At 49.6% G+C, this 22,089-nt stretch overlaps 1 protein-coding gene across 1 annotated transcript in view; it reads left to right on the forward strand.

The window, feature by feature from the left end:
• DISC1 (DISC1 scaffold protein) overlaps positions 1-22,089 on the forward strand; it is a 269,744-nt gene that overhangs the window by 225,661 nt on the left and 21,994 nt on the right. Inside the window, exon 11 of the mRNA XM_037060247.1 lies at positions 15,935-16,211. Within this exon, the coding sequence (XP_036916142.1) occupies positions 15,935-16,211 (277 nt within the window). The remainder of the gene's footprint in view (positions 1-15,934; positions 16,212-22,089) is intronic.

Here is a 22,089-nt window from a genome sequence, read left to right on the forward strand (position 1 = left end):
AGACAAAGGCAGAGGGGGTTATGGGAAAGGGAAGGGGAACGATGACGCCCACGGAGGGACGGCATTGGTGCTGGTGCAGAGAAGCCGATAGAAGGACGGTAATTCTAAACAACGCCTTTACTTTCCCCTCCAGCGGTGGTCATGCCAGTAGTCGTGATATCTGCCTTCTCGTCATCCTTGCAAACAGTTATTTGTGGGACAGGATTGCTTTAGGTCATTTTACCCTGCTTTTTTTAAATCCTCTCCCGAGGATTTGTTTATTGACTTTTTTTAGAGAGAGCGGGAGGGAGAGAGGAAAACATCGATGTGAGAGAGAGCCATCAGGCAAAGCTTTGAGGCACAAGACGTGCCGGGCAGCTCCTGGGGGACGGCAGCTCCGGCTCCATTTAAAAGCCGCCTGGAGATACAAAAGTACATACTATATATATTTACATGGAGGAGGTAAAAAAACTGGGTTATCGAAGTGATCCAAATGCTAGAAAATAATGAGTATAGTTTGATGGACTTTTGGCTCATTTAGCTTCACAAAAGCAGAGAAGGGGGAAAGTTCAAAATTGCTGGTGTGAGGAGAGGCCACTCAGAAGATCCTGGGAGCACACGTCTCATCACCCGTGTGGCAGGAGAGTGGCAAAGAACCGGGACCCCACGGATGGCTTGTCGCCGGTTCAGTGCGGAGTGCGCGCTGGGTGCTGTGGCAAGGTTGGGGACGGTGCCTGGGTTCTCCTGGAGGAGCTGCCGTCTGAGCTCTGGCTGACACAGGACTTCTCCTACGGACATGGCGAGAAGCGGCAGCCAGTCCTGACAGAGAAGGAAGCCTCTGAACTGGGTGACAGGGCAGCAGGAGGCTTGGTGGGTTTGGGACCAGCCCGAGCAAAGGCCAGTGACTGGGAAAACCCGGGCTGAGGGGAATTAGAGGAAAAGGGAAGACCCGGGGCTGGGAATGTGGGCCCTGGGGTCCGATGACCTACTCCTCACCTTGGCTGCACTTTCCAGTTTGGCGACCCTGGGCAAATGGTCACATCTCTCTAAATTTCAGTTTTTCTGCCTATAAACAATGTAGTACCCTCCGCACAGGGCTAGGATGCGGATGAAATGACACGTGGCACACGCTCAGTAAATGTTTGCTGCCATTATTTCTGCTATTGAAAAAGGCTGAAGAGTAGAGTCGTGGGAAGAATAATAAAGATTATGAAGTGTGTCATGCCATATACGTGTCTGTGTGTGCACGCATGCGTGTGTTCACAGAATTTCAAAATAGTTTTCAGTTGTACCCTCTGCTTTTGAGATGGGCAGCCCAGGGAGAAGCTCGGTGCTGCACTTAGTAACGAACGCCTGTTTTGTTTGTTACTATTCACAGCAACTACTGTTTCTGTCGCCTCAAGTGCATGTATCTGTACAAAAGTGAGCGACACTTACCAAAAAAAAAAAAAAGATTGGGTAAGAATGGCGTGATAGGTTTTATGCCGCGTATTTGAGACAGTCAAATGAGTGCCTAAGTATTTCGTTTGGTTTCAGTATAGAATTGGAAATTGTGTTTCCCAGGTAAGGAAGGAGACTAAATATCTCTCCTTAAATGAGTGGAAATTGGTTGCCATCAGCTAGGTAACTGAGCAAACACCAGGATCTCTGGAGCCCGTGTCCTCCTCTGTCGAGTCAAGAGGGTCATTATCTTACCTCAGAGTGAAATTGTGTAAGAGACTGAAGTGATGGTGAAAAGCCCCTAGAATCCCGCCGGACACAGAGTGGGTGATACACGCTAGTCTCCTCGCCCAGCATCTTCCGATGCAGCCCTCCCCGCACCCAACCTTCCCCTCTGAGAGTCGCTGGTTGCTAATGGCCAACTGTGAGTGAGGCTGCCGTGCTTCTGTGGGCCTTGAGGCAAACAGTAATTGGAAATCCAGTGGCTAGGTGGGCAGCCCAGGGGAACTGGTTTTCAGGGTGCGATGCAAAGTCCGAAATCACGTACTTGCTGCTGCTCTTAACATGCCCCGCAGTCCTGTTTATTCTTTTATGACCAATGTACTTCAAGCTGCTGTGTTTCCACCAGGGGCGGCTGGAATTGGTGCTGTTTTCTTTCGAGTGAGTTATAACATCCCTTTGTTCACAGACATTGTAAATGCAGCCTCCTCCAGGGTAGATGGTGCATGTTCACTATCAGTAGGAGAGAAACAGAGAAGTAAATATTTGCTACCAAGTGTCTTTCTGATGTCTTGAAAATTAGTTAATTTCCTGCATCTGACAAGTCGGTTCCCTGCAATATCCGCCTCCCATTTAGAGGCAAAGGGAAGCAATCCCCACAGCTTGGGGCCTGTCACTGGGGCATCCAGGGGAGATAATGTGACCACAGTGCAGCGGCATTGAATATTGATAAGGATGTGACAGGCCGTGCTTAAAGTTTGCGTCACATTCAAACGGCTGGCTGAGAGATGAAAAGAAAACAAAAAACTAATCCCCTCTTGGAGTTCCCTGCAGATGCACTTAGTGGTTGGTTGCTGCTCAGCGGTCGATCTTCCTTCTCCCCATTAATAATCGTAATCAAATATCCACTATTGGTTTTCCAGCCACAATGTAATTGCCTTCCCTGCCTTGCTCCTGGGGCAGCCGGGCTGCTGCTGGCGAGAAGGGGCAGTTGGGTAATTGCTCTTCTCGGGAAAACGGGAGAGGCCCGCGGTGCCCTGAGGTATTGGTGTCAGCCGGGCTGCTATCCCAGGGAGTGAAAGAAGGAAGTCATTTCATCACGCTATTTTTAGACTTCCATTTGGATCTCTCAGCCTTTATGATACTTTGTGCACTGGGGCTAGAGCTGTCCATGCAGGCACCATGCAGCTGGGACAAGGTCTCCGTGCGGCTCCGCCTCCTCGCCCCCTTGGGGGCAGAAACCTCAGCCAGGCTCGGAGCGCTAGGACGCGCAGGGTGCCTGCAGGCCGGGCTGCCCGCTGTCACCAGCTCTTCAGTTTGCCCGTGAAGTGGAATCTGATCTTTCATCCCCATCAATATTCAGCAGCACCATGTAAATTCTCTGTAAACGGAATAAGTCCACTCAGCCACCCTTGCTCTTCTATTTTCTAGCCCATTTCCCAGAGGCGGCAGATGACGGCCAGAATGGGGAAAACTCTCTCTTTGCCAGATTTCCTTCTGAACAAACAGGAAGGGCCCAGATGCCTGAGACTCCAGGATGTCTTCCCAGCAGTGATGGGGGGCAGCCCTCCCGGTCGACCGTATTAGTGATGACTTGGCCCCAAACTCCGAGGGGATCTTAGAAGTGCCAGGGAGACCTGCCCGAACGTATCCCGTGTTGTGTGCACCCTATCACATGTGCTCAATTCAGATCAGTGTGCGTTGCACTGAACCCCACGGGGCATGGGACTTGGCGATGCAGAGGCCCTGGGTTTGAGGCTGCGCCTTGGGCTGGCTGCTCCTGATGGGGACGGTGGACGAGCAACATCGATGACACCTGGATGTGGTTAGCATGCAGAGCCCGGGGCCCCAGGCTGGGGACTTGGGGACCAGAACCTGCACTTGAACAAGGTCCCCGAGTGATTTGTGTGCACAATACTCACTCTTTCTTTTCCTCTTAAAAATCGCAAGCCTTTATTAGAACCTCGTGGGTTCTGTGGACCCCATTCCCATGAGAATGGATCTTTACATGATTTCGTGTGAAATTTCAGTGACTACCGGTCCCATGGGCTCTGTGAGACCCCCGCCTCACGGGACTCTGTGGAAGTGCCTGGTGGAGCCCCTGGCGCCAGGAGGCTGGCTGTCCGTGGAACCGGTCTTCATTTTGAGGCTGGATCTTATAAGCCAGGGAGTGTGAGCCTCAGGGGTGGTCACCTGCCAGCCTCTGCAGCCTCGTCCTCCCTGCGGCCCCCGGTGACCAGTCCTGATGTCGTTTTCCTCACTCGGCCACTCTGCTGTTTCACCCCTCCTCCCTCCACTTAGGGACAGAGGTACCGGCTGACTTCGAACAACCTGGTGTTGGGAGCAGCTGGCTGAGGGGGGGCGTGGCCCGGGTTCTTCCCACTCACGTTGGACTCACAAGAGGAGGCGAGGGGGCCTGGCCGGCTTCTCTGTCACTGCTGCGGGCCCCGCCATGCGCACCGCCTGCTGACGCCCGCTCCCGGGTTCGGCTCCGGTGGCCCTGGCAGGCCGAAGCACACACTCCGACAAATCCTTCCCCTCGCTGACTGGTCTGTGCAGGGCCTTCTCTGACCTTGGAGAATCCTTGCCTGGTAGCGAGCAAATAAATGGGGATGACTACAGTGTGTGATAGGTGTCGAAACAGTGTGCTGTGGCACTGTCAGGGAGGAGTAACCAGCTTCCCCAGGGGCGAGGGAGAGCTGAGCTTGTGGACACACAGGACGGGGCCTGGGATGGGGCCTGGGACGGGGCCGTGGGCCTGGTGACTGCGACAAGCTGCGGAGTTGGGAAGGTGGAGTCCAAACCGTGTGGCCAGAGGGGGGAACAGGGCAGAGGAACACGCATCCTCAGATGTGCCCGTGGGAGAGGCACGGTGCCTTCCGTCGTCCCCTCAGCCCAATGGCCCTTCTGGATGGAGGAGGGGGCAGGTGCCCAGTGAGCTGGCGCGCCTTGTCCAGCCGGGATGCGGTCTGGCTGGACACCACCCTGGCTCCTACGTCGGGCTCCCAGCCCAGAGATCTCCCCCTGCTCAGAGGATGGAACTTGCAACCCGGCCCTCCTGAGACGCAGGAGGCCCTGCTTTCTCCTCCTACACTGACTGCTTCCAGCTCTTTCCTGCTGTTCCCCCTTCACCAGTGAGCAGTATCCCTCCTCACTCACCACATGCCCGAGTAGAACGTAGGACTGCTGAGTCACGGGGGAAAGGAGAGACTGCGTTTTCTTTGGGCTGTCTGGTGGTTCTCTTCGCTCCTGTTTTATGGGACTCTGATGACACCGCTCACAGGTGTCCCCTTCTGTCTGGGAGGGGCCTGCCACTCATTGCAGAGAGAGCCCTGGCCACAGCGACAGGGAGCGAACGCTTGGGCAGCCCGATGACATCTCTTCCCCACCAGCCAGGGCTGTGTCTACCCTGCCCCTCCCAACACCACAGTCCGCCCAGGGACGGTGTTTATACCCAGGATCTTGGGGCTGGGTGAGTGAGGGACAAGGCTGTCTGGGACGTGTATGACTCCTGTGCAGGGCTCCCTAGGGCTACCGTCACATTCCTCCTCCCTGTGCCTGGTGGCCCACGTGAGCCAGGAGACAGAGCGGGCTTCTTCTCGCACAGTCATTCACGAGGAAGGGTGTTCAAGCTCAGTGTGCCCCAGGTGGATGTTGGCCTTGTCTTTCATTTTGGGCTGGAAATCACCCTTCCTCGGAGCTCAGGTGGAGGCACACCCCGTGGCGTTGCAGGTCACTGGCTGGGCCCCTCCTTTTCAAAGGTGGAAACAGAGGCTCTCTCCCCGCCTCCCGAGCCATGACCCAGTATACTTGGAGGTAACGTCACCACGTTATGCTGGTTGTCGACAGGGAATGTCAGACCCCAGGGAAAGCTCAGCTAAGATGCACGAAGGGACAGGACGCCAGCCCCCTCCCGACTCCCGCAGTTCTCGCCCGGAGCAGCTGCCGCACCTGCAGCAAGCGTGGGAGGGCTGCATGTCCTGCACTGAGCAGCTCCGACTGTTCTCTCCAGAACACGAAACCCTTTGGGGACGTGTCTACATATTTCTTCCAACAGCCAGATGCATGTGCCCACTCAGCTGCATGGGATCCTGGCCTCCCAATCCCCTGTCCGGCACGTTTGTTGGACGAAGTCCTGTGCTTGGCCGTGAGCACTGTGGCCGGTCTGTCTTCCATTCCCACTCCTGGCTTGGCGAGCGCTCTTTGCAAAGCCATGTGTTCTGAGAGGCATCAAGAGGAGTGTGTCACCTACGCGCCTGGCCAGCCCCTTTTCTTTCCAAGTCTAACTACTGGAACATACCGAGGAGGTGAGCAGAGAGGTGGTTTTTGGGGAGCGTGCTCTGTCGTCCTCCTCCCCTCTCACCTCGAAATCCCTGGCAGCCCTCGTGTGGGCACTGTTTCCGTTTTTCCTGCAGCTCCCAGGGCCAAACCTCGCCCTTGTGCCTCCGGAGAGCTCTGTTAGGAAGCCGTTTCCCTGACTCCCAGCTTGCTCAGACCGAAAGGAGGCCCCCCAGACGAAACCCTTGTGCAAAGGGGGGAGAGCTGGCACCCAGGGGAGGGACTGGGCAAGTTCTCCCAAAACAGCAAAAGGGAAAGCAGTGGACACACTTAAACGTTAGAAAACTTCTTTCTTGTTATAAGAGTAACAGATGCGTGGGTTTATTTGAAAACAATACAGCAGGAAGGGGCAAGATGTAAAGTAGAAGCCTCTTGCCACCCCTCCCACGAGGAACCAGTGACCAGTGCAGACTCCCTGACCTGCTTCATTTACACATGGGCGTGTGTCATGGGTATACATGCCTGCTCTTTTGTGATTAAAAATTTAAATGAGATCATAATAAAATATTGTTCTGTGCTTTCCCTATTTTAACCTTAATTTAAACCTATTTTTTTTTTGGCTGAATTATTCTTGGAGATGTTTCCATCTTAACAGCTGCTGCCCAGCCTTCTGTCGTGTGCGGTTGCAGGGTGCGTACCGATGGATTTAGCCGATTCCCGCTTTCTCCGTTTGGCCCTTTCCAGATGTTCCTTGTGAAGCAATTACCAATCTCTTTCATGTCTCTCTTTTTCCTTGTCCGCGTGTATCTGCAGGGTAACTGCTTGCTTGGAAGTAGAAGAGCTGACTCAGCACGTGCATTTGAACTCCTGGCAGAGAGTGCCCAATGGCTTCTCCAGCAGGGAGTACTGACGCTTCCCTTGCCTCTGAGACAGTGAGCGACGTGCCTTTGGACATTCACTCCCCAGTATGCACATCTTCACTTTGAACTTGGTCAGCCATCCTTTCCGATCTTTATCAGCCGTTCCTATTTCTTCTTCCACCTCACCAGCTCATTTTCTCCTGGGATATTTGTTTTTATTATTTTTTTAAAATGGATTTTAAAACTCTTCGCAGGTTGAGGAATTTGACTTACAGACTACGTGGCATGTTAGAAGTATTTTTTCCTAACAGGTCATTTGTATTTTAATTTTTTAAAAGATTTTATTTATTTATCTTCAGAGGGGAAAGGAAGGAGAGAAGGAGAGAAATATCAATGTATGGTTGCCCCTGCTGGGGACTGGCCTGCAACCAGGCATGTGCCCTGACTGGGAATGGAACCACGATCGTGTGGTTTGCAGGCCCGTGCTCAGTCCACTGAGCTACACCAGCCAGGGCTTTAATTTTTATTCATAGCACTTGGCCATGTAGAAGTTGAAATTTACGTGTATCCAGGTTGACCGTGGTTTACCATGCTTTTTCCCGTTTTTGCTTTGCGTCTTGCTTAGAGAGGTTTCCCTACTTCACACTGTAGTGAAATTGTTTGAGGTGTCTGCGCAGGCATTGGTGACCCGAGGAGCCAGAGCAGCGAGGCAGGTGGAGCGGCCCTGGGACTTCACCTCTAATGTGGACGATCCGCGGGGATCGCCTCTCAGGACTGATTTTGCCTGTTAGCCTTTATTAGGATGCACATCTTCAAACTTAATTGTTTTCTTTGCTGCACATTGGAAGAGTCCTTTAAATGTAACTTCTTGAAAAGTGTGTTCAGCTAATTCAGCACTTATGAGCTCCCGTCGTGGTTAAACCTTGCAGTACTGTAACCTTCATGGGATTAAAAAGTGGGTATGAGGTATTTGCAAGCCTTGGTAAGTGCACATAGAAGGACAAGATGCATGTACCCCAAACCCAGACATCAAGGCAGAAGGTCGTAACTGTTTTGAGGCCTACAGAATGCCATGTGGGTTCAGAGGAAGGAGACATGTGGCGTGGGGGTCGGGGAAGAGACCTTTATTCAAGCGACGTTCGAGATGGGCTTTGATGAGCTGGTTGGCAATGGGTGGGGACTTCGGAGCAGCAAAGTCATCTATAAGTAGACACTGTGTGTTTGTCCTGGGAGACCGAATGGTCCACTTTGCTGGCATCCGGGGACACACAGGAGAGAGATGGGGGAGGGGTCCCAAGCAGGACCGACGTCACCTTGGGAAAGCCTTGAAGGACTTTGCTTTCTACTTGACAAGCGATGGGAGCCACTGACATTTTCGGAGCAGGAATAGGTGGGACGGATCAGAAGAGTGAAATATTTGAAAGTGGAAAGGCCCATCATTCATTATTGATTTCCTGGGGTGAAGAAATGAAATGTTTAGTTTGGGGTAGCAGTTGAAAAGGGGAGAACTGGACCTAAACAGGATTCTCAATTCATAATCTGAGGCTTGGGTATGAGGGTTGAGGGAAAGAGATGGTGGAAGTGGCCACGATTTCTGGCCTCCATTCAGTTCCCGCTCCAAACACGAGCTGAGGGCTCTGGTATGAGTCCCATTGTGCCTGGTGCCAGGCATGGAGCCGTCGGCACAGCAGACAGGGGTTGGCTTTCCAATGCGGTGTGGACCTGAACAAGCCAGGATGAGGCAGGATGACCGAAAGGCTGTGAACAGAAAACAGACAAATGAAGAAGAGGGCCTGATTTGATGGGGATCTCTGATGACTTTGATTTTATGTCCTAAAACTGAGTGGTCAATAGCTGTTCCAGATAATTATCTATGTAATTATTTCTCTGTTCTTCACCTGGTGTTTCCTGAGCGATGCAGGGCTGGGGGAAGTGATTTGCTTCTTAAAATTTTAAATAGGCCGCAGAGTTGGGAAGGGCTTCTGGAATCCATGGTAATCGGCTTGCCCACAGTAGAAAAGGGAAGCTGAGAGGGCCTGTGATCAGATTCTGTCTTTGATTTCTGAGGAGGCCTCAATTTTTCTCACTCTGAAATCGAGATCTATCCCGGCCAAGTCGTCTTCGTGGTTTTGTGGCTCAGCTCTCCGGAAGGGCTGGCTGGGCAGTTCTTGCCTGGGGTGGCAGTCTTGAGGTGGAGGCTGGGTCACGTCCCCTCAGCTGAGTTGGATGAGCAAGACGGGTCACTGCCACAGCTGGCAGCTGAGATCACAGCTGGTGCCCTTGACCGAGTGACTGCATGTGGTCTGTCCAGCATGATGACCTCAGGGTAGATAGACTTCTCACCTAGCAGCTGGCTTCCCTCAGAGCAGATGTCCTGAACACCTGGCAGGAGCTGCATGGCCCTGTCTGACCTGGCCTTGGAAGTCAGGTGGCGTTGCCCCCTCCACCATCTGCCGGTTACAGGAGAGTCACTGAGCCGGCCCAGATTCAGGAGGAGGGGACTCAGACTCCACATCTTGATTACAGGAATGCCAAAGAATTTGAATTTATGTTTAAAACTGCTCTAATATGGCAATAGCATCTACTTCGTAAGGTTGTTTGGGGGATTAACAACCCTTAGAACAGCTCCTGACCCACAGCTGTTAATGATGGTGATGGTGGTGGTGGCGGTGGTGACTGGGAGGAGGGGACTGTCCTGCTCTCCTGCAAATTCTCTTCTCTTCTCTCTGGCGGGTTGAATCTTGGGTGGTTTCCATCGCTGGTCTTGCCCGATCTGTGTTTCTTATGTGATAACAGGAGACTCGTTCACTACTGTGACCCTCGTGAACATCTAAGACTGGTCTTCATCTTACTGCCCCCTCCTACTATTTAAGGTTTGAGGAGTTTTGCATTATTTCTACTGCTGCTCTTTTACGTCTTGTGTACGTCATCTGGTATCTTTCTTTCCACGTCCTTTCCCTGAGATAGACATAAGGCTCATTAGCTTGCAAATGTGGGAACTCACACTGAGATAAAGTACGCAGGTCCTTGAATAACACGGTTTTGTTCGACATCCGTTTGTTATAACATTGATGTGATGCTGGACGAACTTCACCCTCGTTTGTGTCTATTAGCCTCCGGTCAAATTCGTGTCATTCTATGTCGTTTCGCTTAAAGTCTTAGAGCTGACGGATGATGTTGAATGAGGACTGAACTGTATTTTCCAGCGGTCGCCAAACTTTGTAGTAGAATCAAAGTCACCAATTTTGGTTGAATCAGCCTCGTGTCCAGTCGCAGTTCATAGGAACACTGGCTGTGGTGTACACAAGAGTAAGAGGGGCACCTGGGTGGTTGATTTAGCGGCTCAGACTTGTCATCAAAACCCCAGATTCGTATTCTTCCTGATTTCCTTTTCAGTCATTTCTGTGCAAAATACATTGGCTCTGCCAGCGGGCTGGTTCTGTTAGGGTCACAAGGTGGATGCAGTGGTTTCTTGGTTCATTGCTTTGGAGAGAGGAAGTAGAGACTATTCCTACCCACCAGCACCCCAGCACAGACCACAAGACGTGGACTGATTGAGGCTAGTCCAGCTTTCTGGGGTGGCCAGTCTTGGGCTCCAGAGGCTTGTCCTGTGGGAGGTCATAGGTTGATTGACTTCACCTAATCCCGGTCCACCTGCAGAGCTAGGGAGGAGTTACCACCCAGTAGGTCCCAGAGAGAGAAGGGGTCCCTCTCGAACACTTCCTTCCTCCGAGGAAGGACAGCAACAAGGTGAGATGTTCGGTGGCTCAGTGAGTGACAGTGTCCACTGCAGTTTCCTACACTGACACTGCTTCTTACACCACATTTCCTCTTGTCATGTCATCGGATGGCCTTTGGGGATGCAGGCTTAGCTGTCCAGAGCTCTGTTCAGTGGAGAATTGTGTTCATTTTCATTCCTGGAAAATAGAGGACAAAGGAAGACAATCCAAATATTTCCAATATCCACAATTGTTTTGAATTGGAGACGAAGTCATCGTTGCCCAAGGAATGGAACGATTTCAGAAACATGAGGACTATTAGTAGTTCAGCAATTTGCAGTTGAAAGCCAGACACCTTTGGGCATTCACAAACCGCTTTCATATTTTGCTCCCTCGTGGTTCTGTAAGAGAACCTGGTTATTTTTGAAGTTTCTAAAGAGGTAAAATGTTAATGCCCTTGAACTGAAAATATTAATAAATTGGGAAAGAGAGTTTCCTTATAAGAGCTGACATTTATAAAAGTGTCTGTGTTAGGGTTCAGTATTTCCATTCCCAAAGTGGGAAGAAGCTCACCTCCAAACTTCCTGCCTCCTCTCGTTCTTGCCATCAGTCCCGGTAAATAACACGCACCATCTGTGAGGGCCCGGCCACAGCCAGACAGGATCTCTTAGACCTCGTCTTACTTCCAGCTGGGAGGAGGAGCTGGAGTGATGAATCTCAGTTCTCTCTTCGAGAACTTTCCCCCAAACGCTGAAATTGCCTCATTACCACTTATGAGAACATCCCCGAGGGTCTCACAGAGCTCAAGGAGCTGTGAGCCACTCATTTGGGGATCATTAGCAGGGACCTAATGACGGTCCTGCACAGGTATCGAGAAGCATGTCAAGACTTTGAAATTAACCACAACTGTCTTTAGTGCGAATGGGGTCAATAAGGTTTTTAAAACTCTAAAACTTAATGATGTTATTCCGTGGCCCCCAATGAAGCGTGGTAATCTCACACCTACATGATAGCTCACCATTGTGCATGTGACACTGAAACTCCCTTCCAAGTGTTGACTTGGGCCTTCTAAGGTGTGTTTCGGGAGAAACCCCACCCTCGTTCGAAGACTACCCATGCTCTTCTTTCGTCAAATGGAAAATGGACACAACATTTCAGTGTGCAAATCACTGTGGTGTAGAGAGTTGTATACAGGGGCAGAAAACTCTTTTTCCTCAGGAAAGTTATGATTCCTGGGCTGCAGGCTCCTTCCCGCCTTCCCCTAGGGCCCTCTGATTATATGGCGATCCAGCCCTGCACGCACCGTTACAAGTCAGAGAGATGCTGACGGGTCTGTCAAGTTAATAATAAAAAAATGGCACATGAACTTGAAGCAGGAAATGTTGATGCCAAAAGGCCTTAATAAATCATGTATGTATATTATAATACACGGAGAACGAGTATGAGAACTATTCAAAGAGATACAATCTAAAACATTATAAATAAATTAGAATCCTGAAAAATAGGCCCTCACAGACGTGGCAGGTGATTTTTAACGAAGGCGTAAAAGCCACTTGGCAGAGAGAGGGTAGGGTTTTAAACAAACAGGGCTGGAGCGATTGCACATCCATAGGCAAAAAAAAATTTCACACTTTGTATAAAAATCAACTTCAATGGATCATGGGCTTAAATGTAAAACAAAAAGTAAAAAAACTTTGTGAATAAAAACAGGAGTGTGTCCAAGGTTGGGCAAAGACTTCTAAGACTTGACATTAGAACATAATTTATTTAAAAAACCATTGGTAAACTGTACTTCATTAAAGTAAAAAAAAAATTGTTTTGCTCTGCAAATTCCCATGTGAAAAGGACAAAAGGACAAGCTACACATCAGGAGAAAACACTTCTACACCGCATAGCCAACAGAGGACTTGGGGTACATGAAACATTCTCAAAATGAAATGGTGAAGAAAAAATACAGCCAGGGTAAACAGGCCCACCACACGAACAGACATCTCCCTGAAGAGGACACGCAGATGACAAATAAGCACTTCAAAGGATGTTCAACAGCGTTGCAGACAAGGGCAGTGCAGCCGGAAACCACAACACCTCTCACCAGGGAGCAAAGAGGGTGGGTCACTCAGACACCTCGGGGGGAAATGTGAGTGGCACAGTCCCTCTGGAACCCAGTGTGGCAGCTTCTCACAGCACTGAGTGTGCCACTACCACCCAGCAATTGCACTCTTGGACATTTCAGAGAAATAAAAATTTAACTTCGTGCAAAAGGCTGTACACATATATTGACAGCAGCTTTATTCATCATGTCCCCACATGGGGACCGTCACGGACGTCCTTCAGCAAGTGACTGGGGGCAATGGAACGGTAGTAAATAGAACATATCTACCGTGGATGGGGAGGATTGACTGGATGTGCATTTCACTGAGCACATACCCAGGGGTCAGAATGCTGGGCCATAAGATTGACATATTTCCGACATTAATACAACAGTCACATTTCAAAGACATTCTAGTACTATGTGCTCACCAGTGGTGATAGATAGGAGAGCACTAGTAACTTTGTATCTTTTCCTACACTTGGCATTGTCTGGCTTTTGAATTTTAGCCATGGAGCAGATGTGTCCATCACACTGCAGTTTAATATGCTTTTTCCTGATGACTGATGGTGTGGAGCGTCTTTCGTGAGTTACTTACTGGCCACATACTTGCCCTGTTTTGTGAAGTGCCTGTTCTAGTCTTTCTCCTTCTAAACACTGGTTCTAATGTCTGTTCCTCATTGATTTGTAGGAGTCCTGTTTCTATCCTGGAATCAGTCCTGTTTGGTTACATTTGTGACAAATAATTTCTCCCATGCTGTGGCTGAGCATTTTATTCTCTCATGGTGTTTTTTGATGAATATAAACTTGTAATATTAATGAAGTCAAATGTGTCATTTGCTTTTTTGATAGTTTAGTGCTTTTTAATTCCTTTTGAAGAGATCTTTGCTTATTACAAAGTCTAATGACATTATCCTCTTTCTCTTCTAGAAGGTTTATTGTTTTATCTTTTAGATTTTGATCTGTGATCCACCTGAAACTAATATTTGCATCGTGTGAACCAGTCATCATGATTTTCCTTTTTCCTACAGTGATATCCAGCTGACGTGGTACCTACGTCGGGAAGGCTGTCATGTCAGTCCCTTGCCGTGCGGTGTTTTGTCTCTAACCACGCTTTCATAACATGTTATTTCCGGTCTTTAGCTTGTGACCTGATTGTATCCTGACATTTAACATCTGTCCGTTGTAAGCATATATTGATTTCAATTTTTTAATTCTAGTCAAAAGTCTTTACCATTTAATTACAGTATTTATGTATATTTACCATAATTCCTAATATAGTTGGGTATAAATATTTCTGTTACCATTTTCCCTTCTGTGCCATGTTTATTCCTGTTTTCTTCATTGCTTTCATAAAAGGAACACAAGTAGTTTTTAAAAGACTTATTTATTTTTAGAGGAAGGGTTAGGGAGGGAGAAAGGGAGAGAAACATTGATGTGAGAGAGAAACATCGACTGATTGCCTCTCATATGCGCCCCGACTGGGGACCGAACCTGCAACCCAGGCGCGTGCCCCTGACCAGGAATCCAACTGGTGGTATTTTGCTGTGCAAGATGACGCCCAACCAACTGGGCCACATTGGTCAGGGCAGTATTTAAGTGTTTTTAATTTTAAACAATTTCTTTCATATTAGCCTGTCACTTATATAGTCTTTTAACTTCTCAGTTTTTTTGATGACCATAAAGGGAACCTTGACTTTCTAGAGTCGAATCTAAATAAGTACTTCCGCTCCTTTCAGGTACCTGAGCCTGTCTTCACTCTTTTCTTTCTCTCCTTCCCTCTGTGTGATTGTCGTGTATTTCAATTCTCCATGTATTTTAGGCAGCGAAAGAAATTGTCATTGCTTTTTCCCATCAATACTCACTTAGGTTTCCCCACGGACTTGCTCACGGTTTCTCGTTCTTCTGGGCTTGGGCTTGCTTCCAGCTGGGGGCATTTCTTTCATTATAGATGCATTGCCAAGGAATACAGTTAGAGTTTGCTTATCTGAAAATATCTTTATCTTTGCTTTTGGAGGGAATTCAGAATGATTGTATAATGTATAGATTGGCTGTTATTTTCTTTCAGCATTTTAAAGATGTTTTATTGCCCCCTGACTTCCACCATTTCTGCTACCCTGTTATTATTCCTTTGAAGTAAATGCCTTTTTCCCCCTCTGGCTGCATTTAAGGTTTTGTTGTGTCTTTGCTGCTCAGTGGTTTCACTATGACAGACCGGGGCGTGTTTTTTTTTCCTTTGATTTTTCCTGCTTTGAGATTGTAGTGCTTCCTGTATGTGTAGTTTGATATTTCGCCGGTCAGTCTTTGCAAATGCTTAGCTAATATCTCCTCCAACATTTTCCCGTCTTGTTCTTTCTTTTTCCTTCTGAATTCATCAGTATAGACACGCGCTTTAAAATAATGACGATGAATATATTCAAAGAAATAGAAGATGTGATGGATCATTTAAGCAGAGAATTGAAGTGTGCAAAAGAATTTCAAATAAAAATTATAGAACTGAAAAAATATGCAACATTGAGATCATGCAGATAAATTGAATAGCAGATTAGATACAGTAGAAGGAAGGGTTATTAAATGGAAGATAGGTATACTGAAAATATCCAGCATGAAGTTGAAGAGATGGATGAACTTCTCTCTGTCTCTTTCTGCCACAGAGGCTGAATATCTATCGTTACGGTTTGTACAGGGTCCGGCAGAAGTAACACCATTGACTGTGGCTGGTAGGATGCATGAATGTCTCGCAGGAGATGGCCAGCAATCTGAACATTTCACTTAAACTGTCACATGGTGTGCTTGAGTGTGATATTCTTATGTTACAGAATTCCATGCTTGTGATTTTTGTAATAAAGATTTTTATGTAATATCAGGGGGCGTTATTTTGCTGGCCCCTGTATTGCCCCTGCGTGGCTTCACTTCCTTCCATCCCTGGGATGAGTGTGTTGGCAGGGGGAAGCAGTGGGGGCGGGGCGGCGTAGTCCAGGCAGGTGAGACAGTGTGTGAAAAGGCACGTAGCCAGGAAGAGTTGGGCAGGTCCAGGGGTTCAGAGGAAGTCATCAGACACGAGCGGGGTCCTTTTTGTATTGGGCCACTGAGTCTAGAAAGAGGCACAGGATCTTGCATGCCTTTGCTGACCACGTGATTAAGAAGAACCAATACTTACTTCACTGATGCTTGGCGGTGGATACCAGTTTGGCCTCTCCCAATCTTCTGGTGGAAGTCGTCCATCACTGTGTAAAATGAAGTGGATTACTGGAGGCTAACTAGCTATAGCCAGGGGGGCAGGCTGTTGACCTGGTGTGATGAAAGGTCACTGGATTGATGTTTACACTTTTGTTTCCCCTCTGTCTTAGCTGCACGTGTCCACTGCTGGGAAAAGTGTGGCAAGCTGACTTGGAAGCTTGTCAGCTGCTTCTCCAGAGCCTGCAACTCCAGGAGTCCGGAGGTAGCCCGTCTGCAGCAGAGGAGAAGCAGGTGGATGACTCAGGGGGAGCTGCCTGTGCCACAGTCCCCAGCTGCTGCCCCCTGCCCCGCTCTGAAGATGAGAGGAGGAGCCCTCTGCAGGCGCTCGGCGAGTGGAAGGCTCAGCCGGCCCCCTCGCCTCCCTGTGCTAACAGCAAACAGAAAGAGGTCTGTCCAGCCGCGCAGCCTCCGCAGGGCTCCATGCTGATGGGGCTCTGGGGCCCCACTCGTACTATCGGGAGGGCTTCCCACGGGACCATACGAATGTTTCAAAGTCTTACTAACTCCTGAATATGATTGTAAAATAATGTAGAATTTTTTGTAGGAGGAGTTTAAAACCTAGAAGAGCAAAAAGAAAAACTTTGGCCTATTTAGTTCTATTGTCTTCTACTTTTATGACCACAGTTAGAATATTCAGTTTAATATATAATTACTATATAAAATATATAGTAACTATATGTGTCATGTAACAGACACTATTATGTGTCTATTATATAGCTATTCTATATACTATATGTGTCATATGTATTGATTATATATTTAGAATCCATCTCTTACAACGTACCATTACTTATTAGAATCAAACATTCACATATACATGTTTATCCCATTAACTGTTTTTGGCAAACCAACATCATAATAGGTGTTTGTAATCTGTTTTATTTGTAAAAAAAACACAACCTAACCCTTAATTGGCTTATCATGCTATATATTATATAAGTGTAAAATTATATTTTACATAGATGTGCATGTGTATACACGGATGTATATATGTGCACATACATGTAGAGTTTTGCCCCAAGGCTGAGCTCAATGAACAGAGAAGAGCTGGCGACTTCCCCTCCCCTCCCTTTCTCTCCCTTCGCTCCCAGGGCCTCTTCTTCCCTCTCCCCCTGGCTCATCTCTCCCCTCGCCCCTCCCCTCGCTTTCCCTTCTAACCCTCACAATATTCCTTTCCGTGAAGGGGCCCTAGGAATAGTTTTCCAATTTCAGTGCTCTGACCGGAGGCTTTGGAGCTTTTTTTCGGGCCAGGTTCCCAGGTGTTCTGAATATGAAAAGGAAATGAAAGTGTCGTGAAGCTGGAGGAATGTGTCACTTCACGTTGCAGCTCGCATTTGACGCTCGCTGCACCTTGACCATGACTCTCAGCGCAGCGGGGCGAGTGCCCCACGTCTCCCACCTGGGTGGCCTCCCTGACCTGTCTCAGGACGATGGCCACCCAGAGCGACACTCACTGGTGGCCTGTGCTCACAGTTGCCGCCTCTGGGCTGCTTGGGAAATGGACACTCAGGCCTGGTTTTGAATTGAGTGACTTCCGAGAAAGCTGGCTCTTGTCTCTCTGTGGTCTCGCTGGCCCCACATGGTCAGGCTCCAAATGGAGTCACAGAGGACCTGAGCCTTTGTCCCCCGAGGCCTGCGGGGGGCTGCCCTGAAAGCCAGGCTGCTGGAGTCCTTGGTAGAGGCGTGGAAAGTCTGCCATCTGTTGCAGTTGGGCAGCTGGAAGGAATATGCTGGAGTGGAGGGGAGCAAGGGGTGGGCAGTCCTGGGTGGAAGAACCGCGGGCCCCGGGGCCGAGGCCCAGGGTCCGGCTGGCTTTCCGAGGTGGGCTCCCAGGGGCTCTGTCCAGGCCAGGTTTGCAATGGGGTTTGCTGGAGCCTCAGCACCCCCTGGAGGTCAGGACTGATTCAGCGGATTTGGCCTTGTGGAAGGAGTCTTTCCCCTCCCCCCTCCTCCTCTCCCCTGCTTCCGCCCTCCCTCCCTTTCTCTCCCCTGTGTCCCTCCAGGCTCTCTGGCAGGTGATTTTCCCAGGTACAGGAGGGGAATGCCTCCCTTATAAGGTCATTCGCACCTGCCAATCTGGCTATAGGAAAGCAGAGCTAACTTTGCCTAAAAGAGAGAAATTCAGAGTCAAGGAGAATGAATAGTAGAGCCTTGTCACAGAATGACTCTTGAGGTTCCCAGGGAGGAGGAGAAGCTCCAGGTCCTCCCTCCGCCCCCAGCTCCTCTGCACCCAGTGCAACGCCAGGACGCCCTGCAGAGCTGTGTTGCCTTCCTGGGGGTGGTGGGAGCAGAGGGGACTTTGCAGCATTTGCTGGGTCCCCTGGCCTGCGCCAGGCCCCGTCCCATATTTTTCTCTGGGGTTACGTTCAGAGAGGAGGCAGGCTTCCTCTGAATCTGTGAGTGAGTGGCTGGAATGTTAAGATGGTACATATTTCCTGGAAAGGGCAACATTATGGGAACAGAGAACATTTCAGTTGTTGCCAGGAATTGGGGCCGGGGGGAGGGGCTGATCCCAAAGAGCGGCAGGAAGGAGTTTGGAGTGTGTGTGTGTGTGTGTGTGTGTGTGTGTGTGTGGTAGAACCATTCTGTATCTTGATTATGTATCATATGTCTAAATCTGTAACTTTACACCAAAAGGAGTGAAATTTAATGCATATCACTTCAAAAAAGTGACACCTACCTATTTCAAGGCAAGGCAGGAGATGTTTGAATCCGTTGCACTTGGCCTAGGGCGGCGGAAGATAGTCAAATATGATGGGAGGAGCCTGAGGCGTGGAGGCTGCGTACAGGCTGCATTTCCTTATCTGCTCAGAATAAGCGAGGGTCGTGAAAACTACCTCGTGAGGTGGTTGTGAAGACTTAAATAAAATAATGCACCTGAAAGTGAGTGACACAGAAAGAGTAAGGGGTCACAAATGTGTGTGTGCCAGTCACCCTCTGGCAGTTACTGATGTCTCTAAGACATTTGAAAAACACTATATCTTGCCTCCTTGATTAAGAAACAGGGGCGAGCAATGACGCAGTGGAAGACAGCTGAGAAAACAAAGGTTTAATAAAGGAAGCGTCTTGTTTGTATTTGGACAGAGGATTTTAGACCCCGGAGTGCGCAGGGAAACGACCACTGAGGGTGTTGTTCTGAAGGTGATTTCACTCCCCCCCCCTGGGTTTTGCAGGGAGTTATTGGAGTGTGGGGCACTTGCGTGCCTGTCCTGTGGCGAATGCGTTCGTTTGCTTTGCAGCTCTGAGTCGGCTGGGTTTTGAGACTCCCTTCGGGGTCTGGCCATCCCACCCTGGTTTCTCTATCAAAGTGTGATGCCCTGAAGGCAGTCAGTTTCTTCTCCACCTGAATCTTCCATGGAGAATTGCTGACTTCGAGAGGTCCCCACGGAGCTGGGTTGACAAAGCCTTCACTGCGCTTATCTGGCCCACGAGATTCTGTGCCTTTCACTCTTGCTGTGTTAGAATAAGTGCTTGGTCATTACTTAAAGCTTTTGCTGTGTTTATGGTCCCACCAGGCCACTCTGCACCATTTTCCCCACTTTACAGCTGGGTCCACTGAGGCACAGTAAACTGCTTTGGGCTTTGTCATGAGGACGTAGGCCTGAGGGTCATGGGCGATGCGCTTCCTCGGTCGTAAGAGCCTCCTCTGTTTCGGTTTCCTTGAGCCTCTTCTTCAAGCCTTTCCTGGGCTCTGGAAGCAATCAGCTGCTGTTGGCCCTGTTTTATAGATATTACAGAAATTGCGCAGGGGCCAGACAGGAGCTGGGGAAATCACTGAGCCAGCTTCCTCCACTGTGAAGTTGCTCTTTTGTACTCGCCGTTCTGGCCATAATAGCTGCATAATTCTTCCTTTCCTGTCTGCAGCCCGCCTGCTGGGATACGCTCTGTATCCCTGCAGAGTGGGCCCCCCTCCCGCGGAGTTCCCTGGACAGCATCACTGGGCCCCAACTTGTCAACCCAGCTGCTTCTGTTCCCACCCTCTTGCTGCCACCAAAGGAGCTAAAAGAGGCCAGAATAGGTGCAGCCACTCAGAGCCGAGCCGTCTCCTGGACGGTTTGAGTAGCCAGTGTGTGAAGGTGTCTGTGATGAAAAGTTAGCAGTAAGAACCAGGTGCTGTCGCTTTCCGTACTGTACCACAGAGTCCCGATTTCGTTTCACTCCATTTCATGCGACAGGAAAGCTGGAGAAAAGGCTGTTTGTGGTGAAGGCGTGCGTGCTCACCGTCTCAGCTGGTTCCAACCCCAGAGCCGTGTGTAGTGGTAGGAAGGCAGAGGAGGACCCGAGTCTTCCTCCTCTCCGCCACTTCCTGGCTCACTTCAGGCTCCCTGCCCTCACCAGGGGAACGGGGTAAAAAGAGCTGGTCCTGCCCTGGCAGGGTAGCGCAGTGGGTTGGAGCGTGGTCCTGATGCACCAGGGTTGCAGGTTCTATCCCTGGTCTGGGCACATACAGGAACCAACCAGTGAATGCACGGGTGGGTGACACATGAAATTGATGTTTCTCTCTCTGTCTCCTTTCCCCTCTCTCTAAAAATCCATCAATAATAAATAAGTAAATAAATAAAGCAAGCATGTCTTGAACTACCAGTGGGAGAGTTTGTGAGACGACACAAGGAAATGCCCACTTACCCACCAGCCACTTTCCTCTGATGCCTTTCGGGAGAAAGCCGAGGGCCAGGGCATGAAGAGAAGCTGACCTCCGCTGAAATTTAGAGTTTTGTGTGGCACACGCAGCGGTATTGCAAACCCCAGAGTGGACCAGCAGAAGCAACCAGGATGCTAATTGGTTGATGCATAAAAGAGCCAGAGAGTCATAGAAAATGATGCATGTGCATTTTGAACTTCTTTAAAACTGAAGACACACGATTCTTTGCTAGCCCTGTGCTGTGGGCCCGAGGCCTGGTCTGCAGAGGTCTGCTGCCCGCCTCCTCTCGGGGCCCTTCTGTGCCTACCTCGGCGGTAACACCTCATCTGCGGTTTCCAGTTTAGGTTACTCGAAGGAAGACTGAACATTTCAGCAGCATTTGCAAAGCAATCCTCCGTCTCTTTTTCTCCCCCCGCCGTTTTTTTTATCCCCATCTGAGGATATGTTTACTGATATTAGAGAGAGGAAGGGAGAGAGGGCCATGGAGAGAGAGAGAAACATCGATGTGGGAGAGAAACATGCATAGGTTGCCTTTTGTATGCACCTCAACCAGAGATCAAACTTGAAACCTAGACCTGTGCCCTGACCAGGAATCAACCCCAGGACCTTGTGGTGTACGGGATGACGCTCCAACCAAGTGACCCACCTGGCCAAGGCTCTCCCTCTCTTAAATACTGAGTTTTTCCAAGGTTTTGAACTTGGTTTATGAAGAGACAAGAACACTCTTTTCACCCTGATATTTTACTGCTTTACCTTTATTCAAATTTTGTAATTAGGAATTTAGGTTCACCTGTGCCTTGGCCCTGCCCAGCCTTGGCCCTGCCTGGCCTTGGCCCTGCCTGGCCTTGGCCCTGCCTGGCCTTGGCCCTGCGTTTGGGAGGGGGCAGGGCCACGCATTGGCCTGGAGGTGGAGCACAGGCTTCCTGTCTCCGTTCACTGGCTCCTTCTGGTCCCCTCAGTTTATTAACATCAGCCTGTCGGCCCCCCTCACCTGCCCAAGGAAAGGAAGTGGGCTCCCCTGATCTGCCTCCCGTTGGAAAATTCTGGAACGACTTTCTGTGCTCCAGGGCTTAACTGTGGCAGTCCTTCCACTAATTAAAAGTAATCCAGTGTTTCCGAGGAAAACGAGCCGGAACGTTTCTGGGAAATGAACCGACTCTCTGCCCCCTTGTCATGCGCGGGCTACTTCAGACTTTCTCACCTCTTAGGGGCCAGGGCAGCCAAGCCAGGAGCTTCCTGCCCGTGGAGCTCTGCCCAGTGGGGGCGTGGGCTGCAGTTCCATGCACTCCTGCGTGGAGCGCCAACCAGGCTCAGCTCACAGGGGGCCTCATCCGGAGCCAGGGTTCAATGGTGGCGTTCGACAACAGCAATCCCAGCCATCTCAGAGTTGCATAGTTTACAAAACCAGTTAGAAATGGAAATAGTAAACCTAAGATGAACACAGATGCAGGTCGGCGCTGGACTCTGTTCTTCTCGTAGCTCAGCGTTTTCTAGCTACAGGCAGTATGTGGGCACATTGCCCCCTAAATGGAACCCCAGCCTTGCTCTGTTTCCATCTTCTTACACAAGAGGACCTTATGGTTTGATAGCCCGATCCATGGAATCTGAATCTTGTGTGAATGA

Source organism: Sturnira hondurensis, unplaced genomic scaffold (assembly GCF_014824575.4).
Source record: "Sturnira hondurensis isolate 20B ecotype Veracruz unplaced genomic scaffold, ASM1482457v3 Scaffold0011512, whole genome shotgun sequence".
Taxonomy (NCBI): Eukaryota; Metazoa; Chordata; class Mammalia; order Chiroptera; family Phyllostomidae; genus Sturnira; species Sturnira hondurensis.